We start from the raw sequence: 27,230 nt of genomic DNA, 5'->3' as shown, positions 1-27,230 counted from the left end.
AAAGATTCATATTTGATTATTTCTTAGACTAAGTATTTGGAAGAAACTTTCTCCTGGATGTGGGTAGGCTGGAAATTAACACTTGTTGGGTAACTAGATGTGGAATTTACCCAGAGATTATTTTCATTTTTAGGAACATTTTGTTTTGTGGGCAGGGGTAGAATTACAACCTCCCGATTATTTCGAAATTGAAGTGCCTTTCCCCCCCTGCCATTCCTTCTGTATTAAGTAGAAAAAGCTCAGAGTACAGCAAGGCTGAGTGCGGGTGAGGGTGGGGCCCAGGGGAATCTGAGGCGGGCAGTGAGGGTCATGGACTGGAAACGAAGCAATGGGTTTGGGACCCAAAGGCCCATGATGATTAGTGGAAGGTTTAGGGAGAGGCTTTGGGGATACCACATTTAAGATGGCAGGTAGAGAGAGAGGAACAGACTGGCAGCGAGCGTTCTGACTAAGCTTAGGGATGTGAAGGCAAACACTCAACCACAGAGGACCAGACACAGCGCCAGACAGCAGCGGCCGGCGGGGCGGGCCGCGGGGTGGGCGGGGCGCCCCGCACCCGGGGGCGGGGCCGGGTGACAGTTACATAACTAACCTGTGCGAGCGGCCGCGGAGCGGTTCGGCGGCGGGGGCGGGGCCGGGGTGGTGCCAGGCTGCAGCGGGCCGGGCAAGATGGCTGCCGTGGAGGCCGAGACGGTGCCGCTGACCCTGGAGTCGCTGCCCACCGACCCCCTTCTGCTCATCCTATCCTTCGTGGACTACAGGGACCTGATCAGGTAATGGGACGGTGCTCATGGCCGGGGTGGGAACGCGGAGGGAAGCCGCGGAGGAAGCAGGGAAGGAGGCCCCGCGGTCGTTGAGTGGACGCGGGCTTCCTCCGCACCCACCCGAGGGTGACTGCAGGGCAGCCGTTATCTTGCAGAGCCGCAGTGGGGGCTGAAGGAGACGCGGAGGAGGGGCCAGGGCATCCAGGCCTTACTCCTGCCCAGGTCCCGGGGGACCTCGCGTCCTCCCCTCAAGCCTTGGCTAGGCCGATTTGCCCAGGACAGAGGTGGCTCCCCGGTGCCGCACGTCGCGGACGCTCGCTGGCCCTTTGGGGCCTGCTCTAGCGCCGGGGAAAGGCCGCTGTCCCGGCCCACGCGCATCCCTGTCGGGCCTGGGGTCCAGGGTGACCAGAGCCCGCGTGGGCAGGTAGGACGCGCGCGAGAAGGCTGCGACCTTCTGACTCCCTCCGATGCCACCTTGGTCACCGGCAGGCAGCGTGCCCTTTCCCCTGTGTTTGTGACTTTTTTTTTGGCTGTCAGTTTTCCTTCTTACGGTGGGTGGTTGGATTTTGTGTTCTGGTCACCGACTTCCGGTAAGGCCTTACAGGTGACTGCAGTTACCTCAGGGTTTTCTGAATTACCAAGGTTTGCTCCAAGAAAATAAATAAACAAACAAATCCGGAGCATGCCAGTAAGGGTGGTCAAAAGCCCAATGCTTTCAGAGAACAGGACTGTATAGGTCAGAGAAAGAAATGGCGCTTCTCCGCGACAGCCCCATCCCCCGTGTTAGGATTGTTTACACCCTTGACAGCATGGCCAGGCGTTCTTGTGCTTCCGTGTATGTTTATAGGGGAGACAAAATCATATGGTGAAGACAGTTTTGATTTTTGATTGGTTACTGGATCCTGGCACAGTTTGCTGATCGTGCCCTCCGTTTTTTAGAGGCCTTTTAGAGGTATGGATTTCTTGGAGTTACAGGTAGCTGTTGGTTGGCCTAGCTAAGTGGTGGCAGAGTTATTTCCTGGGTTTTCTGTTGTGGCCTCCCTCCTCTCGTACCTGCTTAACACTTTTGTTTTTCCAGAAAGCACATTTTCCCCTACTCAGCCTGTACTAAAGCAGAGAAAGTTTTTTTTTTTTTTTTTCTGAAGGAAAGCTGTTCAGCTCAAATTGATTTCATCTGAAATACTCTCTTGTTATAACTTATCTTGACAGCTTTCTATCTTTGATTGCTGCCAGAGTTATCTTTCGAAGACGAATCTGGCTGCCACTCTTCTTAAAAGCCAGTAATAGCCCTGTTTACATACTGCACCCTGAACTTCTGCAGTATTTGAGGCCCTTATCATCTAGCTTATCATCTAAGACCTTTCAGGCCTTCCTCTGCTATCATATTTGCACAGTCTATTCTAACTAGAGTAGACATCAGGCAGCATACCACACACTTGCACATTGTCTGAAATACTTAATTCTCCTCAACTTGGCAACTTCCCTCTCCCACCATCTTCCTTCAACTACGTGTGTTTGTCATACGTGTGTGCATTGTCAGAGTGTAAGGATTGTTTATTTTTGTATTCATTTGTTCAGTTTTTTTTTTTTTTGGAGCGTCTGCCATGTGTCAGTTAAATGTAGGCATACAACAGTGAATTAGAGAGAGATGCTCTTTTTTATGTAACTTAAATTCTATAGAAAGGATGGAAAGCCAAACAAGTGCATAATTGCAAGAGGCCAAATTTAGGAAGGGATACATATGTGGCACTGTTGGGGATGTGTAGGATGAGATGACTAACTCAGTGGGAGACACAGGAGTGGCAGAGTGTAGTTCTGCCCTAGCGAAGGGAACAGTGTTGAGAGGCTCATGGGTCTGTTAACAATAGTGTGGCCTGTTCAACTAGAAAAACTAGAAAGCTGTTTTTGCTAAAGGTAGTAATGAGTAACAGGCAAGCCGCATGAAGGCTGGCTGGTGAGATCATGTAGCCTCTGGTAAGAATGGAGTTTTAGTTCAGAGCTTTAGTAGCAATCAGAATTTTAAGCTGAAGTGACATGACTCCTCCATAAATGCTTGTGGAAATAAGTGGAGTTGAATACTATTTTTGTATACAGACTCATCCAGCATACTGCTGCTTCTTTCTCACCCAGTACAGTCCAGCTTTGGCAAGTGTCTAACCTGTTTGTTGCCAGGCCCTAACGGTTTTGGTGCATATTTGCTTGACTGTGTTGGGCTAAACTGGATTAATCTATTGTGAACTTTGTGTGAATATGAGATAATATGTTCCTTTCTCCTTATTACTCACTCACAGGGCAATTATACTAACTCACACATTAAATAGATTTTAAAAGATACTGCATTGCAGCATAGGTAATAAGTAGAAATAAGAAAAATAAAGGGACTCAGAATTTAACAATGACTATTTTAATGTTTTTTAATTTTTCCCTTTTTATACTAATTGAATCTGGTTACTGCCAGTTGTTGCTATGTCAGTCGAAGACTTAGCCAGCTATCAACTCATGATCCACTGTGGAGAAGACATTGTAAAAAATACTGGCTGATATCTGAGTAAGTATCCTGTGAGCATTTGTTCTTTTGTGGGTGTAGGTTGTGGTGTAGTTTTTTAGAGTAAGTTTTTCATTGTTGCTGGAGACAGGGACTCATTCTCTAGTCTGACTGGACTTGACCTTGTGGCAGTCCTTTCTGCTGCAGCCTCTTCTGTGCTGGCATTACAAGGGTAAGCTACCACACTGACTTCCTAATGCTGCCACCCTTCAGTACAGTTCCTCACATTGTGGTGACCCTAACCATAACATTATTTTCATTGCTACTTCATAACAACAGTTTTGCTACTGTTATGAATCATAATGTAAATATCTGATATGCAAGATGGTCTTAGGTGACCCCTGTGAAAGGGGTTGTGACTCACAGGTTGAGAACTACTGGGTTAGAGTAATTTTTAATTGATATACAATAATTGCTCGTGTTTATGGGATAAAGTATAATTTAGTACACCTTTTGTCAGGCTAATTAGCATTTCCAGCTCCTTAAGTATGCATCATTTCATTGTATTTGAAGCTTCCCAACCTTCTTTTTAGTTCTTTATAGCATGCTGTAAAACATATAGTAAATTGTCATAAACTGTAGCTGTTGCCTAGTAATACTTCACTTTCTAGTTAACTCTTGTTTCCAGTGATGTTCTGAACCCCTTGCTTTCCTCCCCTTCCCAGCCAGTAGTGCAGAATATATATATATAGTTTTGAATCCTGACCTTTGACTACCATAATACTACTATGTACTGGTTTTCTTTTCTAACCTAGTTTCTGTTACAGGGTCCAGTTAAACTTACCATGTTGCCAGAATAAAAATGTAGATGACAATAAGATTTAGGAGAAGTAGAAGAAAAGGCAGGGATACCTAACATGTTTCTTCAATTGTGGGAAGTCAGGACCACTGAAGAGGGTGGAGAAGTATTTATACAATATATTCATATTTAATATAATATATAAAACATATGACATATAATACATACATATACACATGCACACACACACACACACACACACACACACACACACACATATGTGTATGTATGTTTTTTTGAGATAGGGTTTCCCTGGCTGTCCTAGAATTTGCTTTGTAGACCAGTCTGGCCTCGAACTAAGTATATTATTTGAAGCTGAAAGCATTAGTTCTACCAAGGGAAAAGTTGATAACAGCTGTCGAGCATTGGGAGGAAGAAGAATGAGGAAGGAAGAATTTTAAGTGTTGTTATATTTTCATCCTTTACTTTGGGGCATCACCTGATACATGTAAAATTTATAAATCAAGAACCAGAGGTATGAGGATTTAGAAGTATAAAAACAATTTCCATACATAACTTCTCAAGGCTTAGACTTTTTATTTTTGTTTTTTGTTTGTTTGCTTGTTTGTTTGTTTGAGACAGGGTTTCACAAACTCAGTTTTTAAAGTATTGTACCCAGGACTTCACTCATGCAAGGCAAGCATTTTGAAGTGGAGTTACAACCCCTAGACTTGTTGATACCTGTATGTTTTTATGCTTATACTATATATTATTAAAAGGGTGGTTTATTCCCCCCTTACACCCCTTTACACAAACCACACTGAAACCAAACAAAATGTACACCTGGAGTCTGGCACTTGGGGGACTGTGGTAGAAGATCCCGAGTTTGAGGCTAAACTGAACTACATATACAGTTAAAAAAAAAAAAAACAACACATAGCTGGACGTTGGTGGTACACACCTTTAACCCCAGCACTCAGGAGGCAGAGGCAGGTGGATCTCTGGGAGTTTGAGGTCAGCCTAGTCTACAGAGCTAGTTCCAGAACTGGTTGCAAAACAATACTGAAAAACCCTATGTCAAAAAAACCAAAGGGGGGGGGGGAAGCAAAATACCTCTGTTCTGATGATTTATCCTTTCCTTCTTATTTAAACCTTTAATTCTACATTTCTAGTCTTCATTGTAGCACCCATCTGTGAACCCAAGCCTGAATTAGGAGTCCTCCTCAGTCTCCTCTATTTTCCTGTGAAACCACTAGTCTTCCCAGTTAGTGCTTCCGTGTCTCACACCCTTGCTCATCTCACCTGCCCACCACAGCTTTGTCCAGTCTATTGCCTCTCACTAGGGCTACTTCAGAACTTTGCTAAGTCATTTGTATCCATTCTAGTTCTCACCCTTAAATCTACCCTGCATCCCAAACCACAGCCTCAACTCTCCCCTTTCAACTTCCCCTTAACCCCTTCAGTGACTGCGTTTTCTGTAGGAAAAGGTCTAACCTCATTTGACAGTACTTTCACGTACCCTTTGTGGTACTTATCCTCTGTGTTAAGTTTACATTTCATTCTTTGTTTATGATTAGATGATCTACTTTTGAAAGGAAAGAAAATGTGAATTTTTTAATGTTCTCAATGGCCAAGTGGATTCTCAATAAATGCTTATATAATTAAAGCAAGCAAAGTTGTTGAATCATGTACTTGTTTTGATTTAAGATTCTCTGGTTGATCCAATGTAGATATGCTAGTGCAGTATTATTGCTATTAAGTTCTAAATATTTTCAAAAATGGGATAACTACTTAATGCATTTTATATTTTTATAATTGAGGCCAGGTTCAGTAGCATACACCTATAATCTCAGCACTTGAAAGGTGGAGGCAGGGGAATCAGGTCATGCCAGCCAGAGCTACATGAAACTCTGTCTCAAAAAAGTTGTGTGTTCTTTGTTTTTTTTTTTAACCAATACATTTTCAGAAGTAAATTGAAATTAACTAGGAAACTTGGGGAAAAATTCAGTAGAAAGTAAATGACTAATAAATTACCCTACCATGAAGTAGTAACTATTAAAGCTTTGATGTGTCACTTCTTGTTATCTAGTTATCTTTGTAGCTAAATTAAATTAAGAAACTAAAAAGGCAATTACCACAAACTCCCAATAAAAAGTGTGTTGGTAAATTATCAAAAACATGTGCTAAGTTTGTGATACACATTTGTTTTTTTTTCTCCTTAAAAATGTTTAATTCCTTCCTTCCTTCCTTCCTTCCTTCCTTCCTTCCTTCCTTCCTTCCTTCCTTCCTTCCTTCCTTCCTGTTTTTAAATGTATGAGTCTCTGCATGTATTCCTGCAGGCCAGAAGAGGGCACCAGATGTTATTATAGGTGTTTGTGAGCTACCATGTGGTTGCTGGGAATTGAACTCGGGATGTCTAGAAGAGCAGCCAGTGCTCTTAACCATCTCTCCAGCCCCCTGTGGTACCCATTTCTAATTCTAGCAACTGGCAGCTAGAGGCATAAAGATCAAAAATTCAAGTCTATCCCTAGCTGCATAGCTACTTGAAGGCCAGCTTGTATTATATATATATGACCCTATCTCAAAAAGCAAAGGAAAAGAAAAAAGGATATGTTAAAATAATCTCAAAAGATTTTTTAATCTTGTCTTTTTAAATCTATTTAGGGAAGAGAAATCCCGGAAGAATCGTTGCTGGAAATCTCTCTTCATAGATACTTACTTAGATGTAGGAAGATACATTGACCATTATGCTGCTATTAAAAAGGCCTGGGATGACCTCAAGAAGTACTTGGAGCCTAGGTGTCCTCGGATGGTTTTGTCTCTGAAAGGTATTGGGAATACATGTTCCCCATCCACATTTTAGTTAGTATAGTAAGACTAGTTTAAATAACTTTGGATCTATTGTGTACCTGGGCTAATCCAACCTCTTCTAGTTCACCATTCACATTTTGTTAATAGCCAAGAAAGTATAATGCTGGTGTTAAAGGGATCTTGCCCCTTTTTAGTTAACCTGGGAACCCATATGGTTATTAGATAAAAAGCTGAACTGCTTTTATCTTTGTTTTATATAAAAGAAACAACGCTAAGATTGCTTGAGAATAACCATTATGATTTATTTTTATTTTTACAATGATGGTGGTTGAGCCCAGGGCCTCATGCATTTTAGGCAAGTATTCTACCATGGAACTATACCCACATTCCTAAAGATTACTATTGTTGTTATTATTGTTTTGTATGTATGTATGTGGTGTGCATGTGTGTGTACATGTTTACATGTGTGCTCGCCTCCATGTTTGGAGGCCAGAGGACATCACATATCTTTCTGGATTGCTCTCCACTTTATTTACTGAAGTAGGGTCTCTTCCTGAGCTTGCTGACTGAGCTAATATAGCTGGCCTGCTTACCCCAGGTATTCCTGCCTCTACCTCCCAAATGATAGATTACAGGTAGGCTGCTTTGCCTGCTCAGCTTGTACATGGTCTCTGGGGATTCAAACTCCATCCTCATGCTTAGATGACAAGTGCTTTATTTATGGAACCATTTCTGTAGCCCAAGATTAATTTTTAACTGAAAATGTTTATAAATACCCTTTTTTGTTTGGTGTCTATCAAATGTTAGGAAAGAATCTGGGTTTTTAAGCATGTTAGACTAACACAGAATAAGGACAACTTTTCGTTTGGTATTTACAAAGTACTAAAACTAAGATTTGAACTCAAGTATTTTTGACCTCTGAATCTATGTTCTTTCTGTAATATTGTCTAATTATAACTAGAAATACTAACAAGTTATTGGTTTGATTTGTAATTAGTTCCTATAAAATATATTTGTAACTGTTTATCTGCTTTCCACTTTAAGTTTTTTCAGACTTATTCACTAAGTGGAACCACATGTTTGCTATGGTTTTTCTAAGCTAAAATTGGAATCTGTTCTTTTTTTCATTAGAACCAGTCTTTTTGAGATAGCATTCCCATTTTCTTTCAGAGTTCCACTGTAATTTCTCAGGAAAATGTTACTTCAGACAAACCATGATTTCATGACAAGGTGCTAAATCTGGGTTTGTTAGATATTAGTAAATGGAGTAGGCAGAGCACTGGGAGCCCCAGTTAATATTTTAACAACTTATCCTCTAGGAGGAAATGAGTAATAACATTTACCTGGCATGGGCATAAGCTACTTCGATAGACATAATCTGAAAATAATTATGCAGTGGTGATCAGTAAAATAGTTAATAATTTATAATAGCACAAAGATAGACACAACACTTGTTGGTTTTTGTTTTTTGTTTGTTTTCTGACACAGGTTTTGTGTGTGTGTGTGTGTGTGTGTGTGTGTGTGTGTGTGTGTGTGTGTGTGTATGTGTGTGTGTGTAACCCTGACTGTCCTGGAACTCATCCTGTAGACCAGGCTGGCCCGAAACTCAGAGATCTGCTTGTCTCTGGCTCCCAAATGCTGGGATTAAAGGTATCCACCACCATACCCAGTTTCAAAATTAAGGGTTTTTTTTGTTGTTGTTGTTATTGTTGTTGTTGTTGTTTATTTGTTAGATTTTTTTTTTTTTGACACTGGGTTTCTCTATAGCCCTTGCTGTCCTGGAATTAGCTCTGTAGACCAGGCTGTCCTTAGACAGAGATCTATCTTTGCCTCCCAGGTGCACCGTACCTTTATGTAACACATAGAATGCAAACATTAGCTTTTTCCTTATTCAACATATACTACTGGCTTCTTTTCTGCTTTGTTTCTTTTCTATTAAACTTTTTTGGTTTTTTTTTTTACATTTTCTTTTGTATGTGTGTGTGTATGTGCACACACATGCATGTGAAGATCAGAGGTTGATGCCTAAATTGTTTTCCACCCTATTTTTTGAGACAAGGTCTCTCGATAAACCTGGAGCTCATTGATTTAACTAGAGGGAATGGTCAGTGAGCTATAGGGATATGCCTGCTTGTGTCTCTAAATTCTGGGATTGCAGTCATTCAGCAGAGTGCCTGACTTTTAAAAGTTGTTAGGGAGCAGAGCAAGGGCTTTCTTGACTGAGGCATCTCTCCAGCTCCTAATATATAGAGAGAGTAATTTAGATTTACGGAGAGTTCTGTATACTCAGTTTCCCTAGTATATTACACTGGAGGACATTTATCAGAACTAAAAATTCATTAATATTTTGTTACTTTTATATTTGATTTAAATTTCATCATTTGATTTAGATTTTGCAGGTATAGTTAAGGTCCCCAATGAATTGAATTTGAATGTTAATTAAAAGGGAAATGATCTTGAATGGGCCTACCTTAATCAAGTATATTTTTAAAAGGATCTGGGTTTTTCAGAAGGCAGAGAACTTCTTAATATGTTTTTCCTGTTGACTTTGAGTAAGCAAATTGGTATATTGAGAAGGCTTCAGAATAGGAGATGTCAGGGGACTCCTGGGCACTGAAGCCTCATTGAGAAACTGCAGGTTGCTGAATTCTGCAAATGACTGAGTGAGCTTAGAAGATCTGAAGCAGAAGGTGGCTAAAATGAGCTAGCATCTCAATTAACACCATGATTTCAACATTGTGATCCAAACAGAGGATCCCATTCATTTGCGTTTGAACTTGTGATCCATGGAAACAAATAATAAGTGAGTTCCTGCCTTGGTTTCCTGTGGGTTGGGCTCAGTGTACTCCCATCTTCTCTCAGCTAATCTTAGAGGGGTAAGAGCACCTGTGTAGGGGAGATGTTAAGCATGGAGCCCTGCCTGGGCTAGCCTCACATTTAATTGCAAATCAGGCAAACAAATGAGTATTGTTTTAAACTACTAATACTTTTTTAACTCGGTCATTAAATATATTTGGGGCTGTGGGTGGTACTTCACTGCCCCCTTGCAGTGTATCTAAACTTTAAGTGGAAAAAATAGTGTGTATGCACATGTGTTTTACTTAGGTACATAAAATTGATTCATGCATAGTGAATTTAACCTTTTGCTGTTATTGTTATGAAAGTTCTCCACTAGTTTTAATAAAGCTGTTTGATTTAAAGTCTAAAGATGAATCTCTTGGGTAGAGTTTTTTTTTTTTTTTTTTTAATTACTTTAGTGTTGAAATTGAAGCTGAGACCTAACACCTTCTCCCTCCACCACCACCCCCCCTCTTCTTAGACAAGGTTTTCCTGTGTAGCCTTGACTGTCCTGAACTTGCTCTGTAGACCAGGCTGGCCTTAAATTCAGAGATATCTACCTGCCTCTGCCTCCAAAGTGCTGGGATTAAAGGTGTGTGTCACCACTGCCTGGCAAGGCCTAACACATTTTACACCTGTGCCCTCTACCTCTGCACTGCATCTCTCTTGAGCCCTTGTTCATTAAAATATTTGGCTTAGTGATATTTAATTTATTTACTAATACATTTGAACTTAACCATGCCACTTAAATATGTTCATTCTTTTTTTATTCTTAATTATGTTTCTTTTCTTTTGTATTTCCTTTTTAGTGACCACAATATAGATTAAAATGTGCATTTTTAATTTATTGAAGTCTAATAGAATTTAGTATTTACCCCTTCCTGAACAGTAAAAGAGCTTTAGTTCTGATCATCTCCTTCCCCATCTTATGGGAGGGTATTTGGGCTCCAACTCAAGTACCTATGCCTGTTAGTCCATCACTGACCCCTCTATAGAGTTATTTTGTGATTTTAATTTTTAGCATATTTCTTAATCCTGAAAACGTGTGGCTAGGATCACAGTTATGTGTCAACACTCTGCCTGCTCTTTATTTGCTTCTTGTTTTTATTGAGGCTTAGTTCTTCTGAGGGATTACACAGCACTATTTGGGTCTTAGGGTAATAATTTTTTCTTCTAGAGAGTACCTTCTGCTTTTGCTGCAGATCATCATTAATTGATCACATTAATCTGGTCTAGGATTGATGTAATTGGAAAAACTGCTTTTCATCTGTGAAGGCCAGTTTGTTTCCAGTTCACTTTTTTCTTAGGATTTGGCTTTCTGTAACCTAGCCAAAACCGTTTGTTTGTTTGTTTGTTTGAACAGGTTCTTTTCTCCTTAGCGGACTCTGAAGCCCCCTCCCCCCCTTTAATCCATCAGTCCTACAATATTGCCTAAAAAAAGCAGGGCTCATCATCTCTTTAACCACTTGTTTTAAAATTGGCAATTGCTTAAAAAATCAAGTTGATTCTAGATGCCTAATTGATCTCTTGTGTTTTTGTTTGATTGTTTTGTTTCTGTTTTTCTTTTTTTGAGTTCACCTTGAACTCTAACTCCTGGGTTACAGTCATGTGCCACCATATCTGGCTACTTTGTGGGTTGTTTTGTTGTTGGTAGTAATTTTTTTTTTATGCCTTAATAGAATTTTTGCCATAATCATTCAGTGTGAGAGGTTTGGCCCAACAACCTGAGGGGCTGTTGCTTGGAAGTAGATCTCTTCTCTTGGTGTTTGTATTTTTTTTTTTTTCTCCCAATTTGTGACAGTTAAAATGCAGCAAAGTTTTCATATGTGCATGCAAGACTTCAACTTAGTGGTTTCTCACAGAATGAACCTACATCTATCCAATGTCCCATATTTCCCGTAAAGGGTCGTATTGAAACTCTGGAATGACATCAGCTGAGAGAACTGTCAAGGTTGTTTAAAAACATATTAGGTTTGGAAAAGTGATAAGGTTTTTTTTTATAATATTAAAAAAATTAATTGTTCATTTCCTTGGTGCTCCTCTCCATTTTACTTGTGCTGGTGTTTTTCCTGTTGAGAGGAAACTAAAGACTTTGTTTAATGTTTAAAATTTATTTCCAATTCACTGTGCTATATTTTAACAGTGCATGTTGAATAGAATTCACTTGTAAGATTGTTTCATGGGCTGGCAGTTAACCTACTAGATGGAAGTCTGATTGTGTGTGCACACTTCCATCTTTGGTGTGTATTTGCAGAAGGTGCACGTGAGGAAGATCTGGATGCTGTGGAAGCTCAGATTGGTTGCAAGCTCCCTGATGATTATCGCTGTTCATACCGGATTCACAATGGGCAGAAGTTAGTGGTTCCAGGGTAAGTCATTCTCAGAAATGAGCATTACTTTCTAGAATGAAAGTACATTTTATTTAGTTTTCCTTAGTTATGTGTGTATATAAGAAAATGTATGTTTATATAATATATATATACATATATATATATATATGAATGTGTATATTGTAGAAAGGGGGGATCTCTCTTATAGCAATCCATAAGATAATAGCTCTAGGTTAAATTAAATTTTACCAAAATAAATGTCTTATAAAAGAATTATTCTTACCAACTGATTTTTATGATTAAAATGAGATCTGGTCAGGGACAGTAGCTGTGGGACACAGGAGAGATACGTGTGTGTACATTTGTGAGTATATTTAACTAACCTGTTAAGAATGCTTGATGTGTTTACCCTGTTACAAGTTAAGCAAAATGGTTGAGGAACTTGATGCAATTTCTATCTACTATACTTGTAAAGGAAAAACAAAGCATGATTTGTTCAGAGCTGAACACACCAAACTAAGGAAAGAAGAGTTTTGTCATATTCAATTACAACCTATAATTGAATGGCCTTTTTAAAATCTTTGCAAATTGAAGTATTCATTTTGTTTTGGATTTTTGATTTTTTTTTCTTCCTTTTTCTTGTTTTGTTCTTTTTTTTTTTTTCTTTTTGATAAAAGAAAACCCTATAGTAGCCATCAAATTTGTTTTCAGTTTTAGAATTGATAAACTTTGACTGTGTCTATTCCTTTTGTACTTTCATGCAATTAAGCTATTTCAAAGATAATTGTATTTGTAAAATACCAAGAGCACAGGGAGAATGTTGCATTGTTCTTGATGGAATCTGTTGCTCTTCTGTGTGTGAGTAATTATGGGAAACTGTTAATGATTTCAAATCTGTGTTGAGTATTCCCCAAGGGGATTCTACTGATAAACAGAGTAGTACTCAGAAGTGAGATGTCAGGGATGGGTCATAAACAGGTCAGTTAGGGAGCTGGAGAGATGGCTCTGTGCTCATGAGTGAGTACTGCTCTTGAGCCCATATTGGGCAACTCAAAATGGCCAGTAATTACAACTCCAGGGAATCCCAATGCCCCTGACACCGGTTAGGGTTGCATAGCAAGACCCTAGTTTTGTTTGTTTGTTTTAAACAAAACAAAAAAGAAATTTGTCAGTATGAAATTATTCACCAGAAAGCTGGAACACAAGCCCTGTGGCACTGTGTGTTTTTGTTCTGCTGTTGACAGTTTTGAGTCTGTCTGTATTCTCCTCAGGTTGCTGGGAAGTATGGCACTGTCAAATCACTATCGCTCTGAAGATTTACTAGATGTTGATACTGCTGCCGGAGGATTTCAGCAGAGACAGGGATTGAAATACTGTCTCCCTTTAACCTTTTGCATACATACGGGCTTGAGTCAGTACATAGCTGTGGAGGCTGCAGAGGGCCGAAATAAAAATGAAGTGTTCTACCAATGTCCAGTAAGTAGGAAGTGTGTTTGATTATTGCTTTAACATGTGTTCTGACAATAATATAAATGTATGCATGGATACATTGAGGGAAATAAAATAGACTGGAACATGATACATTTTATTAGCTAGAGAACTAATATCCTCACATGATAATAACAAAATACCAAAAGGAAGGTTTGCCATTGTACAAATAGTGCAGACTGCAACATGTTTAGATGGAAAGTTGTGACTCACATTAAGGCATTTTAAGTATAAGACAAACTGAGGAACTCATTATTGAAGTCTTGGTTGTAAAGTGTAAAATTATCTTTTGAACATTCTAGAACTGTTGAGGTCTCTTGATTCTGAATCCAAAGCCCTTTCTTCTAGGATAACAAGCTATTTATCACTTTAACTTGTTAATTATGTTCTTGAGGATAGTTTCTTGTCTTAATAGTAATTGCACTCTATGTTTTCATTTTATTGAGAGGTGCCTGCAGACATTTTATAGAATAAGCCCCAACATAGAAATTATAGTAGGAACTGACAGGCATTGCTAAAATTATTTCTCAAGGAGAGTCATAAGACTTTCTACCCCTTCCCCTAAGGTCCCAATGGCAAACCAAGGCACGAGTCCACCAAAGTTCACTCTAGGGAACCAGTGACAATATTTCATAGGTGAGGGATTACTTATAGACTTGTGGGTAGCCCTCCATGAACTGGCTGCACCCCAAAAGCTTTACCCAGTGTGAAGACTTCCCTATAGCTGTATAAATGGAGCCCCAGCCCTAATCTTCCCCTACTTCTATATACACCAGGTGGTAGGGAGTAGCTGGAGAGTAGGCTCATCTGTGGACATGGGTATAAACAATCAGAACAACTGCCATGTCTGGTGAGGGTGGGTGGTTGCAGCTGAACTCTCCAAGACAGTGATTGCTTAGCCTGGAAAATAGTTACAACAATAAAGAATATCTGAGTATTAATTAGAACACTGCATTTGTTTTTATCTATTTTGCTTTATTCTTGGAGAAGTAGATGAGGAACAAGAAGAAATGTATTTGTATCAGTTTTGTTTCTGTTTTCTTCATAGGACCAAATGGCTCGGAATCCTGCTGCTATTGACATGTTTATCATAGGTAAGAGAAACAGAAAAGTGTCTCTTCCCTTCTTTCTATTGGCTTAGAAAAGAAAATGAATTGGTAAAATTGAGTTACTTGAGCAGCTGGCAACTTTATACTTGGATCTCTTAGTACTTCCTGGTTTAATAAGTTCTATGTGTTTTCTCATTGGGGCGTCCCTTTTGTTTTGTTTGAAAAAATTAGCCATATCCTATACAGTCTTAATTTTTTAACTTTCTTTAGATAAATGATAATAGGTCCTATATTACCTTAACTGTTGCTGTGATAGGGATACCCTGACAGAGAGCAACTTGGAGAACAAGGAATTTATTTCAGCTTACAGGTCATAGTCTGTCATTGGGGAAACCAGGGCAGGACTCAAGAACTGAAGCAGAGACTGTGTAGGAATGCCACTTGCTATCTGGCTCACTCACAGGCTTATGCTTACCTTGCTCTTATGTAGCCCAGAGCCATCTGCCCAGGAAATGGTGCAATGTACATGGGCCAGGCTCGCCTACATCAATTAATAATCAGGACAATTCCTCAATTGAGACTTCCTTCCCAGGTGACTCTAGGCCAACAGTCCTCAACAGTTCCTCATGTTATGGTGACCCACCACCACCATAAAATTATTTTGTTGCTATTTTATAACTAATTTTGCTACTGTCGTGAATCATAATGTGAATATCTGATATGCAGGATGGTCTTAGGCAACTTCTATGAAAGGGTCCTTTGACCTCAAAGGGTTCATGACCCACAGGTTGAGTACTGCTGCTCTAGGCTATGTCAAGTTGATAGTTATAGCTAACTAGGATAATTTCTATAACATATCAGTGAACTTTCCCCTGAGCACATTAATATATAATTGGAGGTACAATTACTTAAAATGATTATATTTTTTTCTCATTTGATGCTAATTAACAAGTCACAGTAGAGACCTGAGAAACATCATTCTTCAAGATGAGTGTAAATTGTAGCCTTCACACACTCCTTGGCACTTGTTTTCCTTGGCTGTGAAGATATTGCTTAGTAATTTAGGGGAACTCTTTAGTTTAGATGTAAGTGCAGCCCACTTTTTGCTGTTCATGTGGTCTCATCCTGCTAACTAGCAGAAGATTCCTACATACTAAGTCTGCTTTATAAGGGGATTTCTGATATAACATATCCCCTATGTATTCATAGTACAGAAGAGCTAGGGGATAGCTCAATGGGAGACTATGTGCCTGGAATATGCAAGGCCCCAGTTTCAGTCCCCAGCACTAAGTAAATAAACAAATGTTGGCATTTAATTTCATCTTCTAATTGGAATCTAGAACCGAAAACAAGTATCTGGTTTTTTTTTTTTTTTTTAATACTGTGACATGGTCCAAGTTTGTGATATATTTCACAGTATCTAAAAAGTCTAACTTTTAACCCTAGTTATGCAAGTTTTTAAATTTAGCCTTTAGCTTTCAACTCATTCTGACTTCTACAGTGTCCTATTTCTAAGCTAAACACCATCATGTCTCTGGAAGATGTCTAGACTGAGCCCAGCTTGTGCCAGTATTTTGAGTGTATTTTAGGATGTGTCTAAGATGAACCCTGTTCATTGAAAGGAGGTGTCTGATAATCTTTCTTAATGTGTTTTTCCTAAATGTAACTATTTCCTTTGTTCTATGTGACTTAGAAATTAATAGAAAAATAGTTTTTATCACTGTACCAAAACCAATTATTTTGAGTATAAAACAAAGAACACCATAGGTGGAAATATCTGTAGAATTCCCTAACAAAAATTGGGCAGGAGCTGTGGATAATGCTGGTAGAGAACATAAAAGACATGATGTTGATGGAGTTGAGAACAGAAGGGTGGGGTTGATGGCTCATTTGGGTAAATGTGCAAGCATAAGGATCTTGAGTTTAAGTGCCAGTACCCATGTAAAAGCTGGGTGTGTCAGTGTCTGTAATCCCAGCATTTTATGGGGCAGAAACAGCAGGATTGCTGGGCCTTTTGCTGGTTTACCTCCAGTTTCAATGAAAAGGGCCTGTCTCAAAAGAATGAGGTAGAGAGTGATGAGTCAGGGATGTGATGTCCTTTGGCCTCTGCATGTATGTGTACAAGTGCATACGCCACACTCACAATAAGAATTGGGAAAAGAAATTGGACTAATAGAGTACTAGTAGAATTATACCTATAAACATTTCTAGTTTTGGTATTATACCTTTAATATAGTGAAATTATAGTTGGTTGTTTATACATTTTTTTTCCCATTTGCTCATTTCCCCCTTCTTGGTTTATAGGTGCTACTTTTACTGACTGGTTTACATCCTACGTCAACAATGTTGTATCAGGTGGTTTCCCCATCATCAGAGACCAAATTTTCAGGTATTTTAGTTGAGGCTTTTGGGATTGAAACTACTGTAAACCAGAAAAGGCTAACTATTGCAGATATCTATCATGAGATGAGATTTCTCTGAAAGGTTAAGAAATAAACTTCACTGTCCTAAATCTTACTATTTTATTCTCACACCAAAGCTAAAACATCCCAACATTTAATCAGGCCATATTTCTTTTGTCTTGAAAAATCAAGAGAAAAAACTAAATGTCCTTTAGTAGCTTGTCGGTAGCTATATAATTTCTCTTTGCAAACAAAAAAGTTAGCCAATTAATAGTTTTCTTATGAACAGCAAGTAAACAACTAACTCATGGAAAATATTTATTATCTCGAATTGGAACATTCAGATGTTGGTAGTTAATATTAGAGGAGGTTACAGGTAATACTAGTTCATCGTAGCCTTCATGGTAGAAACAGTAGGTTAAGTATATGTCATGGGCTTCTCCACCAGAGGAGGAATTACTAATTATACATAAGAGGCTCAAGATACTTAGATTCTTACATAATTTCATTGCCCATATTCACTATTTAATGAGTATGGTCAGGTTTCAGATGTCTCCCAAATATTTATAGTCCTGAAAACCAAGAGAAACCCTTGTTAGTTTCTAAACTGATTACTGATCCATGGTTTGAATCAGTGACCATGGATCTTTGATTTCTGTCTATACTGAACTAAAATCACCAAGGTTTTCCAACATTATGAAATTTAAGTTCAATAGAATTGTATCAATATGACTTAAAGTTTTAATTGTAAAGCATAATGAAGTTATTATACATGACATCTTTAAACCATTTAAGAATTTAGAATTAAAGCTAGTTGATGTAAACATGTTTAATTTTCTTCCTTGCTAGATACATTCATGACCCAGAGTGTGTAGCAACAACGGGAGATATTACAGTTTCAGTGTCCACATCATTTTTACCAGAACTCAGTTCTGTACACCCACCACACTATTTCTTCACATACCGAATCAGGTGAGAATTTTAAATGTGATTGTTGCAGATCTAAGGAGTTAAAAGGGGTTTAGTTTGGTTCAGGGTTTAAGAGGCTTCAGTCCATGGTTATTTGGCAGAGTATCATAAAAGTGTAGAATAATGCCACAGAGTAAAGCTGTTCACTTCATAGTGGCCAGGAAGCAGAGAAAAGGACAAGCTAATCTTCAACAAGTGAGTCCTTGGAACCATTGTGTAAGTGAACCATAAGACTCACCTTTCATCGCTGGGTGGTAGTGGCACATGCACTTGGGAGGGAGAGACAGGTGGATCTCTGAGTTTGAGGTCAATCTGGTCTACAGAGTGAGTTCCAGGACAACCAGGCCTACACAGAGAAAGCCTGTCTTGAAAAAAAAAAAAAAAAAAAAAAAAAAACAACTCACCTTTTGATCCTGTGATGTTTGGTCCTATGCATGTTTGGCAAGTACTCTGTCACTGAGCTATATAATCCCCAGCCATAAAGTGCACTTAAGAGTTATTTTTATTTTTAAATTGTATTTACTTTTTAATGTATGTGTATTTGTTTGCATATGTGTGGGTGGTGTGGGTTCATTGTGTATGCAGAAGCCTACAGGAGTCTTTATCACAGTAACCTTAATTTTTGAAGCAGGTCTTGGTAGTTAACCTAGGACTCGCTAGTATAACTAGACTAGCAATATGTCTTGTTTTGGGGATACTGTCTCTACCTCTTGTTCAGGCAGCCACACCCATCCAGTATTTAAGTAGGTTCTGGGGCTCCAAGCACCAGCCCTTATGTTTGTGCCCACTGAGCCATCTCCCTAGCTCTAAAGTGCTCTTAAATTTTAGTTAACATTTTTAATTGTATATGAATGTGTGGGTAGTTTCCAGGGGTCAGCTTGTGGGAGCTAGTTCTTTGCTATCCCATGGTCCTGGGAATGCTACTTAGAAATATTCTATGCTTAGGCAGAAAAATAACCTGTTGCTACAAGTGTAGTCTAGATGGTTTGTTTGTTTGTTTTGGTTTTTCGAGACAGGGTTTCTCTATATTGCTTTGGAGCCTATCTCGGAACTTGCTCTGTAGACCAGTCTGGCCTCAAACTCACAGAGATCTACCAGCCTCTGCCTCCCAAGTGCTGAGGTTAAAGGCATGTGCCACCAACGCCCGGCATAGATATTTGCTTTTATTTAGATTCTACTTAGAATTAAGGCTTGTTTAAAATAGAAATACCTTCCTTCACGAAGTGCAAGGTACTCAATGTGAAAATTAGAGGCATAGATTTCTAGAGAAAGAAGAAATGGTAGTATCTAGAAACAGAGTTGAAGTATAATCCCAGTCACTGGAGACATGGTACTTTGAGTTTTTTAGAAGCTAATGGAAAATAAAAAAAAAAATAATAATTGTTTTGCATAGGTTTGTATGAGTGAATGACTGAGTTCTTTAGAAGTTTTTCATGTCTGCCGAATGGATATTTATTTGAGCAGCCAAAGATGGTTGCTACCACAGTGTTTGTATGTATTTTTGTGACTCCTTCTGTTGTTGGTTCTTACCAAATAATAGATGAATAGAGTCAAAAGCATTTCCATGGGGAGAATTAGCCTAGCTAAAGCAATGTCTTTGAGAACTTTTAGCTAACATGGGCTTTGGGTTAGATTTATTAATTTCCCTTGAAAGTCTCCATTGGAATTAACTCAAATGTTATAGTATTTAAAAAAAAAAAAAAAAAAAAAAGTAAAACAAATGTATCTGTGTCCTGCTCTTCAGGATTGAAATGTCAAGGGATGCACTTCCGGAGAAAGCCTGTCAGTTGGATAGTCGCTACTGGAGGATAACGAATGCTAAAGGGGATGTGGAAGAAGTTCAAGGACCTGGAGTAGTTGGTATGTCATCCGAGATTTACATTTCTCTGTCAGTTGCTTCAAAGAAAGTTTAAACTGTGTACCCATAAATGTAATTTGTAGATGTCATTAGCCTATCATTTTAGTTCCTGAAATGTCATCTTTTCTAAAACCATAGCAACTTCAATTGTACAGGGACTGATTTCCCTTTTTGTGGGTCATCTAGGGTTCATTGATTGTTATTCTTGTGTTCTTTATTTTTTTAAAAAAAAATATTATGTTCTATGAGTTAGGTGGCATAAGACAGTAAGAAAATAAATTTTATATTGGTAATCTTTATAAAATTTGGAGGTGGATATTGAAGTTAATAGCACAGATTTAATTTTCATTGCTATTATTGATGCTGCTCTTCCAGAAGACTCAAGTTCAGTTCCTAGCATCCACATTAGGTAGTTCACAACCACCTGTAATTCCAGCTCCAGGAGATTCAATCCCTTCTGGTTTCTGTGAGCACTTACACTCATGTGCACATATGTAACACATATATGTGAACACATAGTTATAATTTACAGTTTTGCTATTTTTATTTATGTGCTTATTTTTGGACACAGGGTTTTACTGTAGCTCTTGTTTGCCTGGAATTCTGTAGACCAGGCTGGAAATTACAGAGATCCACCTGCATTAGCCTCCTGAATTCTGGGATTTAAGGTGTGTGTCACCACATCTGGCTGAAATATAAAATAAATCTTAAAAAGAGAGAATCTAGTGCCAAGGAATTATTACAGCTGTAATTCTTTTTTGCCACTTGTTGGTGTGAAGACTCTTCCTCAGTAACTGACGTTTATCTAGACTGAACATTAAGGATTCACCTTGCAAACCTTATGTTTTAGTCTCTCAATGGTATAGGAATTAGATTGCCTTTATGTTTGTTTGAGCTACTGTCTCAACTGTGACACTTTTCTATTTGTGTTTTAATGATTATGTCAGCTTTGAAGAAAAATGTGTGCCTTTTAAATTTTGTTTTACTAGATATTCCCCACCTGCTGCCTTGTAGAGAATATGGGGAATTAAAAACAAAACAAAACAAAAAACTGTTAAGGGCTGGTGACATGACTCTGCAGACAAAGGCGAGTTCCACCAAACTTGATGGCCTGAGTTCCATTCCTGGGGTCCACATGATGGAAGGGAAACAATTCCCATAAGTTGTCCTCTGCCCTCCATACTTAGGGCAAAAAGTACTTAGCCCCAAAAATCTGATTAAAAAGTAAATATCAAGAGGACTTAAACCCTCATGTTCTCATCACTGCCAGTACTTTGTTGTGTATCCTTTTAAGAGTTCTTCCTAATTGTGCAGTTTACTTTCAAACTACATATATAGCACCTTGAGAACATGTTTACTTTAAGGAAGAAGTGAGTTTTATATTTGGTTTGTTGTTATTATTTTCTCTGCAGGTGAATTTCCAATTATTAGCCCAGGTCGGATATATGAATACACAAGCTGCACCACATTTTCTACAACATCAGGCTATATGGAAGGGTATTATACCTTCCACTATCTGTACTTTAAGGACAAGGTCTTTAATGTTGCCATCCCCCGGTTCCACATGGCATGTCCAACATTCAGGGTGTCTATAGCCCGACTGGTAAGTTAAATTTTTTCTAGTGCTGGATTACAGGACTTTGTATTCGAAGGACCATCTTTGTTTAGGTAGATGAATGGTTTATAAATGATGTTCAAAAAAAATGTGGACATTTTAGGAAGTATTCTTAGGGTTGTATTAATATATGAAAGGAGATAAATAGTGAGTTTATTTTAGCTCCTTCTTTTCAGCCAGAGAAACTAATATTACTTGTTTCTCAGATTAGACTTTTCTACTGCTTTCAACAATAGCTATGTGGCCTGCATATATTAGAAGATGTGAAAGGACCAAGTGAGACCAATTAAATTTGACTTTTATCATTAAGAATTGGGAAACAATTTCAATTTCCTACAGTATTTTTGCTAAGATTCCCAATTTAATAAAATAAACTAGTATCCTATAGAGATCTTTACAGAGGATTTATTGGGTATAAATATACTTTTTGCAGTTTTCTGCTATTATTTTTCAAGTCAACCAGGCATATTTTACAAATCTCATTCTTAAGGTTACTTTGTGATAGGTACAACAGTAACCCTAAATTATGGACTGTAAAATGATTAAGCAAAATGTATGAAGTCCTATGTTACATATTGGGAATAGTATATTCAGGATGCACCTGAGTTGTAGACATTTGCTGGAATGTGTGGGGTTGAAGTAATTCTAGAAAAAAAAAATGGACAAGCCACTAACTTTACTGAAAGAGGATCCATTCTTTTTCAATATAAAGGACCTATACTAGTCCAGATTTGTAAGTAAAGTTTTAGCTTTCTTCTCAATGGGAGAATGCTAGAAACTGTGTTCCCAGTATGGAGAATTTGCTACTCTCTGTAATAGACTTCCATTTTCTCTCTTGGGTAGAGGGGATGAAAAGGAGAGCTTGAGATAGGGTATCATTATGTAGCCCAGACTGGCCTCAAACTCACTGTTTTCTTGCCTCAGCCTCACAAGTGCTAGATGTGTGTCACCATGCCTACACCAGACCAGACTTCCATTTATATGTGCTTGGTACCATCTTATCCTTAAATGGTTGATACTCATCAGTGAAGCTGTCTGGGACTGGAATTTGCTTTGTGGGGAAATTTTAAAACATGGACTTAATTTCTTTAATATGTATATTTTCTATTTCTTCTTGTTTCAGTTTTGGTAATTTGTGCCTTTCAAGGAATTTGTTTTATTTCATCTAAATGTTGATTTATTGACATAAGGTTATTCACAATATCTCCTTAATATCCTTTTAATGGCTACAAGAGATATGGTCAAATACCCTCTTATGTTCTTAATATTGGTGACTTATATCTTTTTTATTGATTATTCAAAAAGGAACAACATTTAGTTTTAATGAATTTTTCTGTACTGTTTCTTTTTTCTATCTGAGTGATTGGTGCAGTTATCTTTATTTCTCCTACTTTGGGTTTAATTCATTTTTATTGTAGTTTTTAAAAGTAGAAGTTTAGATAATTGATTGTAGACCTTTCCTGTTTCTAACCACTGTTTTAGCTGTATTACACAAATTTTGATGTTATATTTTGGTTAATATTTAGTTTAAAATATTCTCAGATATATCCCTTGAACTTTGACTTATGACTGCAAAGAAATATATGTTAATTTTCATTTATTTGGAATTTTTTCAGTTTTTTGCTCATTGATTTCTATTACTGTAGTTGGAGAACATACTGTATATTGCTAATATTTTTTAATGTTCTATGCTCCAAAATTATGTGAAGAATTTCTATATCTTGGTAAATGACCTTTGTGTATTTGAAAAGAATGTATATCCTGCCATGTGAGAATTTATTTTATAAATGACAGGCCAAACTGGTTGATTGTTTGACAGTGTTTGTCAAGTCATCTGTATATTTCTTGCTTCAGGCATTGAAAGACGTTATTGTTGAAATATTCAGTTAATGTTAAGGCTTTGTCTGATTCTTGCTTCATTCTTGTCGGATTTGGCTCATGTATTTCCAAGTTTAACATTGTGTACCAGTGCTTAGAATTTTTGTCTGTTTATGGAAGTAGTTCTTTGATTGTTATCTCTGGCAACATTCCTGTTCTAAAGTTAAGAACATTGAGGTATGTTTGGACAGGCAGTCAAGCTGGGTCAGCTTGTTTTTAATACTTGTTTCAGTGAATGTAAAGTATGGGTTTTACTTAAGGACAGTGGTTCTCAAGCCTTTGGGTCTCATCACCTCCTTCCTTCGATGTATAAAAATCATTGACAACTCCTAAGAACTCATTTACGTGGTTGTGTCAGTGTTTGCTATATTAGAAATTAAAAGAGAACCTTTATAATAGTATCATTTTCTTTTAAAACTACAATAAATAAAACCTTTACATGTTCAATCCTCTCATCTGTATTTATTTAGAGTTTTAGTTTCTGTTAACTATAAGAAAAAGTAGTTGACCTGTTTTACAGAAAGTGTTTTTCTCAAAGATTGAAAATCAATAGAAAGAAAAGAGAATTGTGACTTAACTTTAATTAACATGAAAAAGATAATGGGATTGTATTTTTTGACCTTAATTTCTGTTCTCTTCCTTGATATGGAAATTGAATTGTGTTTTGCTTTTTTTTTTCTTCCACCAGTCTGATTAATTACCAGGCTTTATGATTTCTTTTCCTTTATACTTGCCACTGTAAATACATATTGTATAGTTCAGTGATACCCCTTTGTGGGCTATTTATTGTGTTGGAGGGCACTCTGGACATTCCTAATGGCTTCCTTATGTTCATTCTTCTCTATTCTTCTCTTACATGCTGTTTGTACAGTAGACTTTCATTTGAGCATTTCTCTCTCAAACCACATTTGATTCCTTTAACAGCTCTTGTTTCTTCATTAATATAGTAATTATATTACCTGATGATCATGTTTTAGAATTTCCAAAGCCTTCCCATCTCTTCTTTTGTACCTCCTACAGAATTTTGAAATCTTCATTCCTTAGATTTAAAAGGTAATCTAAAAAAATAATAAAATGCCATATAAGTCACCTTTGTGTATATTTTCTGATTGTTATTATTGTCTTATAATAAATCCTAAATGACACAATTCTTTCTCCTACATTTTCATTTGCTCATTCATATGTCTGACTATTGTAGTAAATAATATAATCAGAAGCCCTGCCTTGGATTTTATATTCTAATTGGAAGAAAGAAACTAACTGTGCTCTCTTGTCAAGTAACAAGTGTGGTGGAGAAAAATCAGGGGATAAAAGGAGGAGTACCCTGCTGGGATGTAGTATAAAGATGTGTCAGGAAAGGTCTTGATGCTGTGTAAGTAGAGATATAAAAGGAGTGAAAGGAACCAAGCAGATTTGTGGAAGAATATTCAGCCAAAGAAGCCCTTGGTGTGACAGTGCTTAGACAACTGTGGGCTTAGCATGATTGACCCAAGAAGGTTTGCGTGCAGAGAACAAGGGAGATAGCAATTAAAAACAAGATCAGAGTAGTCCGTCTAGGCTACATGAGACCCTGTCTTAAAAAGGATATTGGCAGCGGGGGTTGGGGGGCACTGAGAGACAGGGCAGTGCTAATGATATTAATGCCATAAAAGTCATGGTAGAAGGATTTTTGCTGACATCATGTGCTGTTTCTCAGTATTCAGATTACCAGTCGAGCCCTGGCTGTTCAAATTCTGGCCAGTATAACAATAATCAAGTCTTCGGATGTGTGTAAGAGAAATTTGGCAGCTAAGTTAAACCATTACCTGATTAGGGATACCTGCTTAAGCAGAATGGCATTCCAAGAGACATTCTGACACTGCATGTTCATCACTCCTGTCACAGAGACTTCAAGTCTCCCTTTTCCTGCAGCACTGACTGATCTTAGGACTGCACTTCTCTAGGGAATCAGCAAAGTGACACTGGCAGAGGCTGAGTTAGAAAAGGGCCATCAATACCTTTAGCTTAGTTCTTTTATCCCCCGGAACATGGTATCATGAGCCCTAGTGTGAAAGTCCAGTTCCTATGAAGCAGCCATGCTGGAGAAGGCATGTAGAGATCCAACTTCAAGGTGGAAGGAGGTACCTTCTTCAGGCTCCAGATACTTGGATCCTCCCAGTCCAGGTACCAGACATGTGAATGAAGAAGTCCTTGAGGTTGAAGCTTGGTTCTAGTCACCATTCAACTGTAGCATCATGGGAGACTTGAAGCCAGAAGTGTTCCATTGAGTGCTTCCCAGATACCCAACCACAGAAACTAAGAGATAATGAGTGACTGTTGTTGTTATAAGCAGCTGAAAAAAATAAAAATACCTCTTTTTCAAAAGTAGAGGCTACGGATCTTGAAGATGATGTGTTTTTGGAACTTAATAAAAAAGTCTTTTAAGAATGGTACATAAAAATTAGCAGTAGAGGTCATATCTGATTAATATTTTTACAACGTTTTTTCTGTAAGAGAAAAAATAAACACATTACTATAAGTTCATTAAAACTTTGTGACTTATTAGGAATAGTATATTTACCTCCATGTATGAATTACCAAATACAATGTAAAGAACAAGTACTATCTTAGTGAGATGTATTTACCGTTAAAACCATATTGAGCATTATTTAACATGTGGTACAGAATATAGTCTAGAATTTTGCATTATGAGATTTTACTTTTCAGGTTTGTAATGCCTAGCATGTCTAATAATTTATATTCTAGGCTATAGAATTATTATAAGAAATGATAGACATTCTTATCAAAAGATTTTTCTCTTTTAAGGAAATGGGTCCTGATGAATATGAAGAGATGGAAGAGGAAGCTGAGGAGGAAGAAGAAAATGATGACTCAGCAGACATGGATGAATCAGATGAATCAGATGAGGATGAGAATGAATCAGATGAGGGTCAAGCAGAAGAGAGACAGAGGAGGGTCTTTGATGTTCCCATCCGCAGACGCCGCTGCTCGCATCTATTTTAGCTGCTGTCGAGTGAAGCTCTGGGATGACTATTCTGTTAAATAGATTTGTCAATAATGTAAATAATTGTGCTCAGCATATAGCAGAACTAGCATGAGATATCGTTCCAGACCTAGCTTCTACATGACACTACATCAGGAGTTGGATTGCTTTGGTTTGTTTTGTGGTAGGTAGAGGAAGAAATGGGAATATTTTGTTTTCTCTTCAAGGAGTCAGTGTAAAAGCAGTTCTGTAGCTAAAGAACAGATGTTTCTTTGTTTAAAAATATTTTTTACTTAAACAAAAAAAAAAAAAAACCCACAAAAGTGAAGGAAAGATTGTTTTGGATGAGGATTTTCCATGTAGCAGAAATACACAAACAAGGGTAAAAAGAAACTGTGATAATTGTGAAAAGACCCATTTTTAGTTGTTTAGAAACTAACAAAATTTTTAATTAGCTTAATCCACTTCATGGTTGTTAGTATTTTATACTCAGAGAACTAATTGACTAACTTGAATGGGAATAGTTTGCCCTTTCTTAGACAATCTGTCCTTGAATTTTGTCTTTGTCACACAAACCTTGAGTTGCAATTTTTTATCATTAACTTTAATGTCATCAACATAACTTTGAATTTTAAAAGTTAACGTTCTCACGCTATGACCTTTCTCACATATTTCCAAATTCATCATTTTAAATGTAGTTTGTAAAAGAATGTAGAGTGTTAGACTCTTCACAGTGTCTAAATTTGTAAATACACTTTTTGTTTTGTTCCTTTATATACATTTGTCTAACTGTGGTAAGTGATCTGAATTCATGTTAGGGTTAAAGATATTTTCCTGAAACATGATTTTTTTTTTTTTTTGTAATTACATAATTGAGAGTTTGGAATGAAATCCTTCAAGTGTCAAAAACTCATATTTTGAAAATGATTTTGTCTAAGTGCCTATTTCCCAAAAACTAGTA

General features: G+C 37.7%; 1 protein-coding gene across 2 annotated transcripts; it reads left to right on the top strand.

The window, feature by feature from the left end:
- Positions 1-604: 604 nt before the first annotated feature.
- On the top strand, positions 605-27,196 carry Fbxo3 (F-box protein 3). Of its 2 annotated transcripts, none has more exons than XM_051184078.1 (11): positions 605-773; positions 3,223-3,312; positions 6,713-6,876; positions 11,952-12,066; positions 13,299-13,503; positions 14,564-14,609; positions 16,869-16,953; positions 17,816-17,938; positions 19,680-19,795; positions 21,206-21,396; positions 26,092-27,196. In XM_051184078.1, the coding sequence occupies exons 1-11, from the start codon at positions 670-672 to the stop codon at positions 26,287-26,289; spliced, it is 1,437 nt and encodes a 478-aa protein (XP_051040035.1). In that variant the 5' UTR covers positions 605-669; the 3' UTR covers positions 26,290-27,196. The 2 variants fall into 2 exon arrangements, with proteins under 2 accessions (XP_051040035.1, XP_051040037.1); XM_051184080.1 differs by lacking the exon at positions 26,092-27,196 and adding an exon at positions 22,333-23,733.
- The last annotated feature ends 34 nt before the right edge of the window (positions 27,197-27,230 follow it).

This window comes from Phodopus roborovskii, unplaced genomic scaffold, assembly GCF_943737965.1.
Source record: "Phodopus roborovskii unplaced genomic scaffold, PHOROB, whole genome shotgun sequence".
Taxonomy (NCBI): domain Eukaryota; kingdom Metazoa; phylum Chordata; class Mammalia; order Rodentia; family Cricetidae; genus Phodopus; species Phodopus roborovskii.
The sequence above is the reverse complement of the archived record's forward strand: the minus strand, read 5'-3'. Positions and strand labels throughout refer to the sequence as shown.

Excerpts from the sequence above, each read along its gene's own strand:
- Fbxo3 (XM_051184078.1), top strand. The coding sequence starts at position 670 with ATGGCTGCCGTGGAGGCCGAGACGGTGCCGCTGACCCTGGAGTCGCTG. Across the intron at positions 3,313-6,712 it reads AAATACTGGCTGATATCTGA|GGAAGAGAAATCCCGGAAGA; the intron begins GTAAGTATCCTG and ends AAATCTATTTAG. Across the intron at positions 19,796-21,205 it reads TCAAGGACCTGGAGTAGTTG|GTGAATTTCCAATTATTAGC; the intron begins GTATGTCATCCG and ends TTTTCTCTGCAG.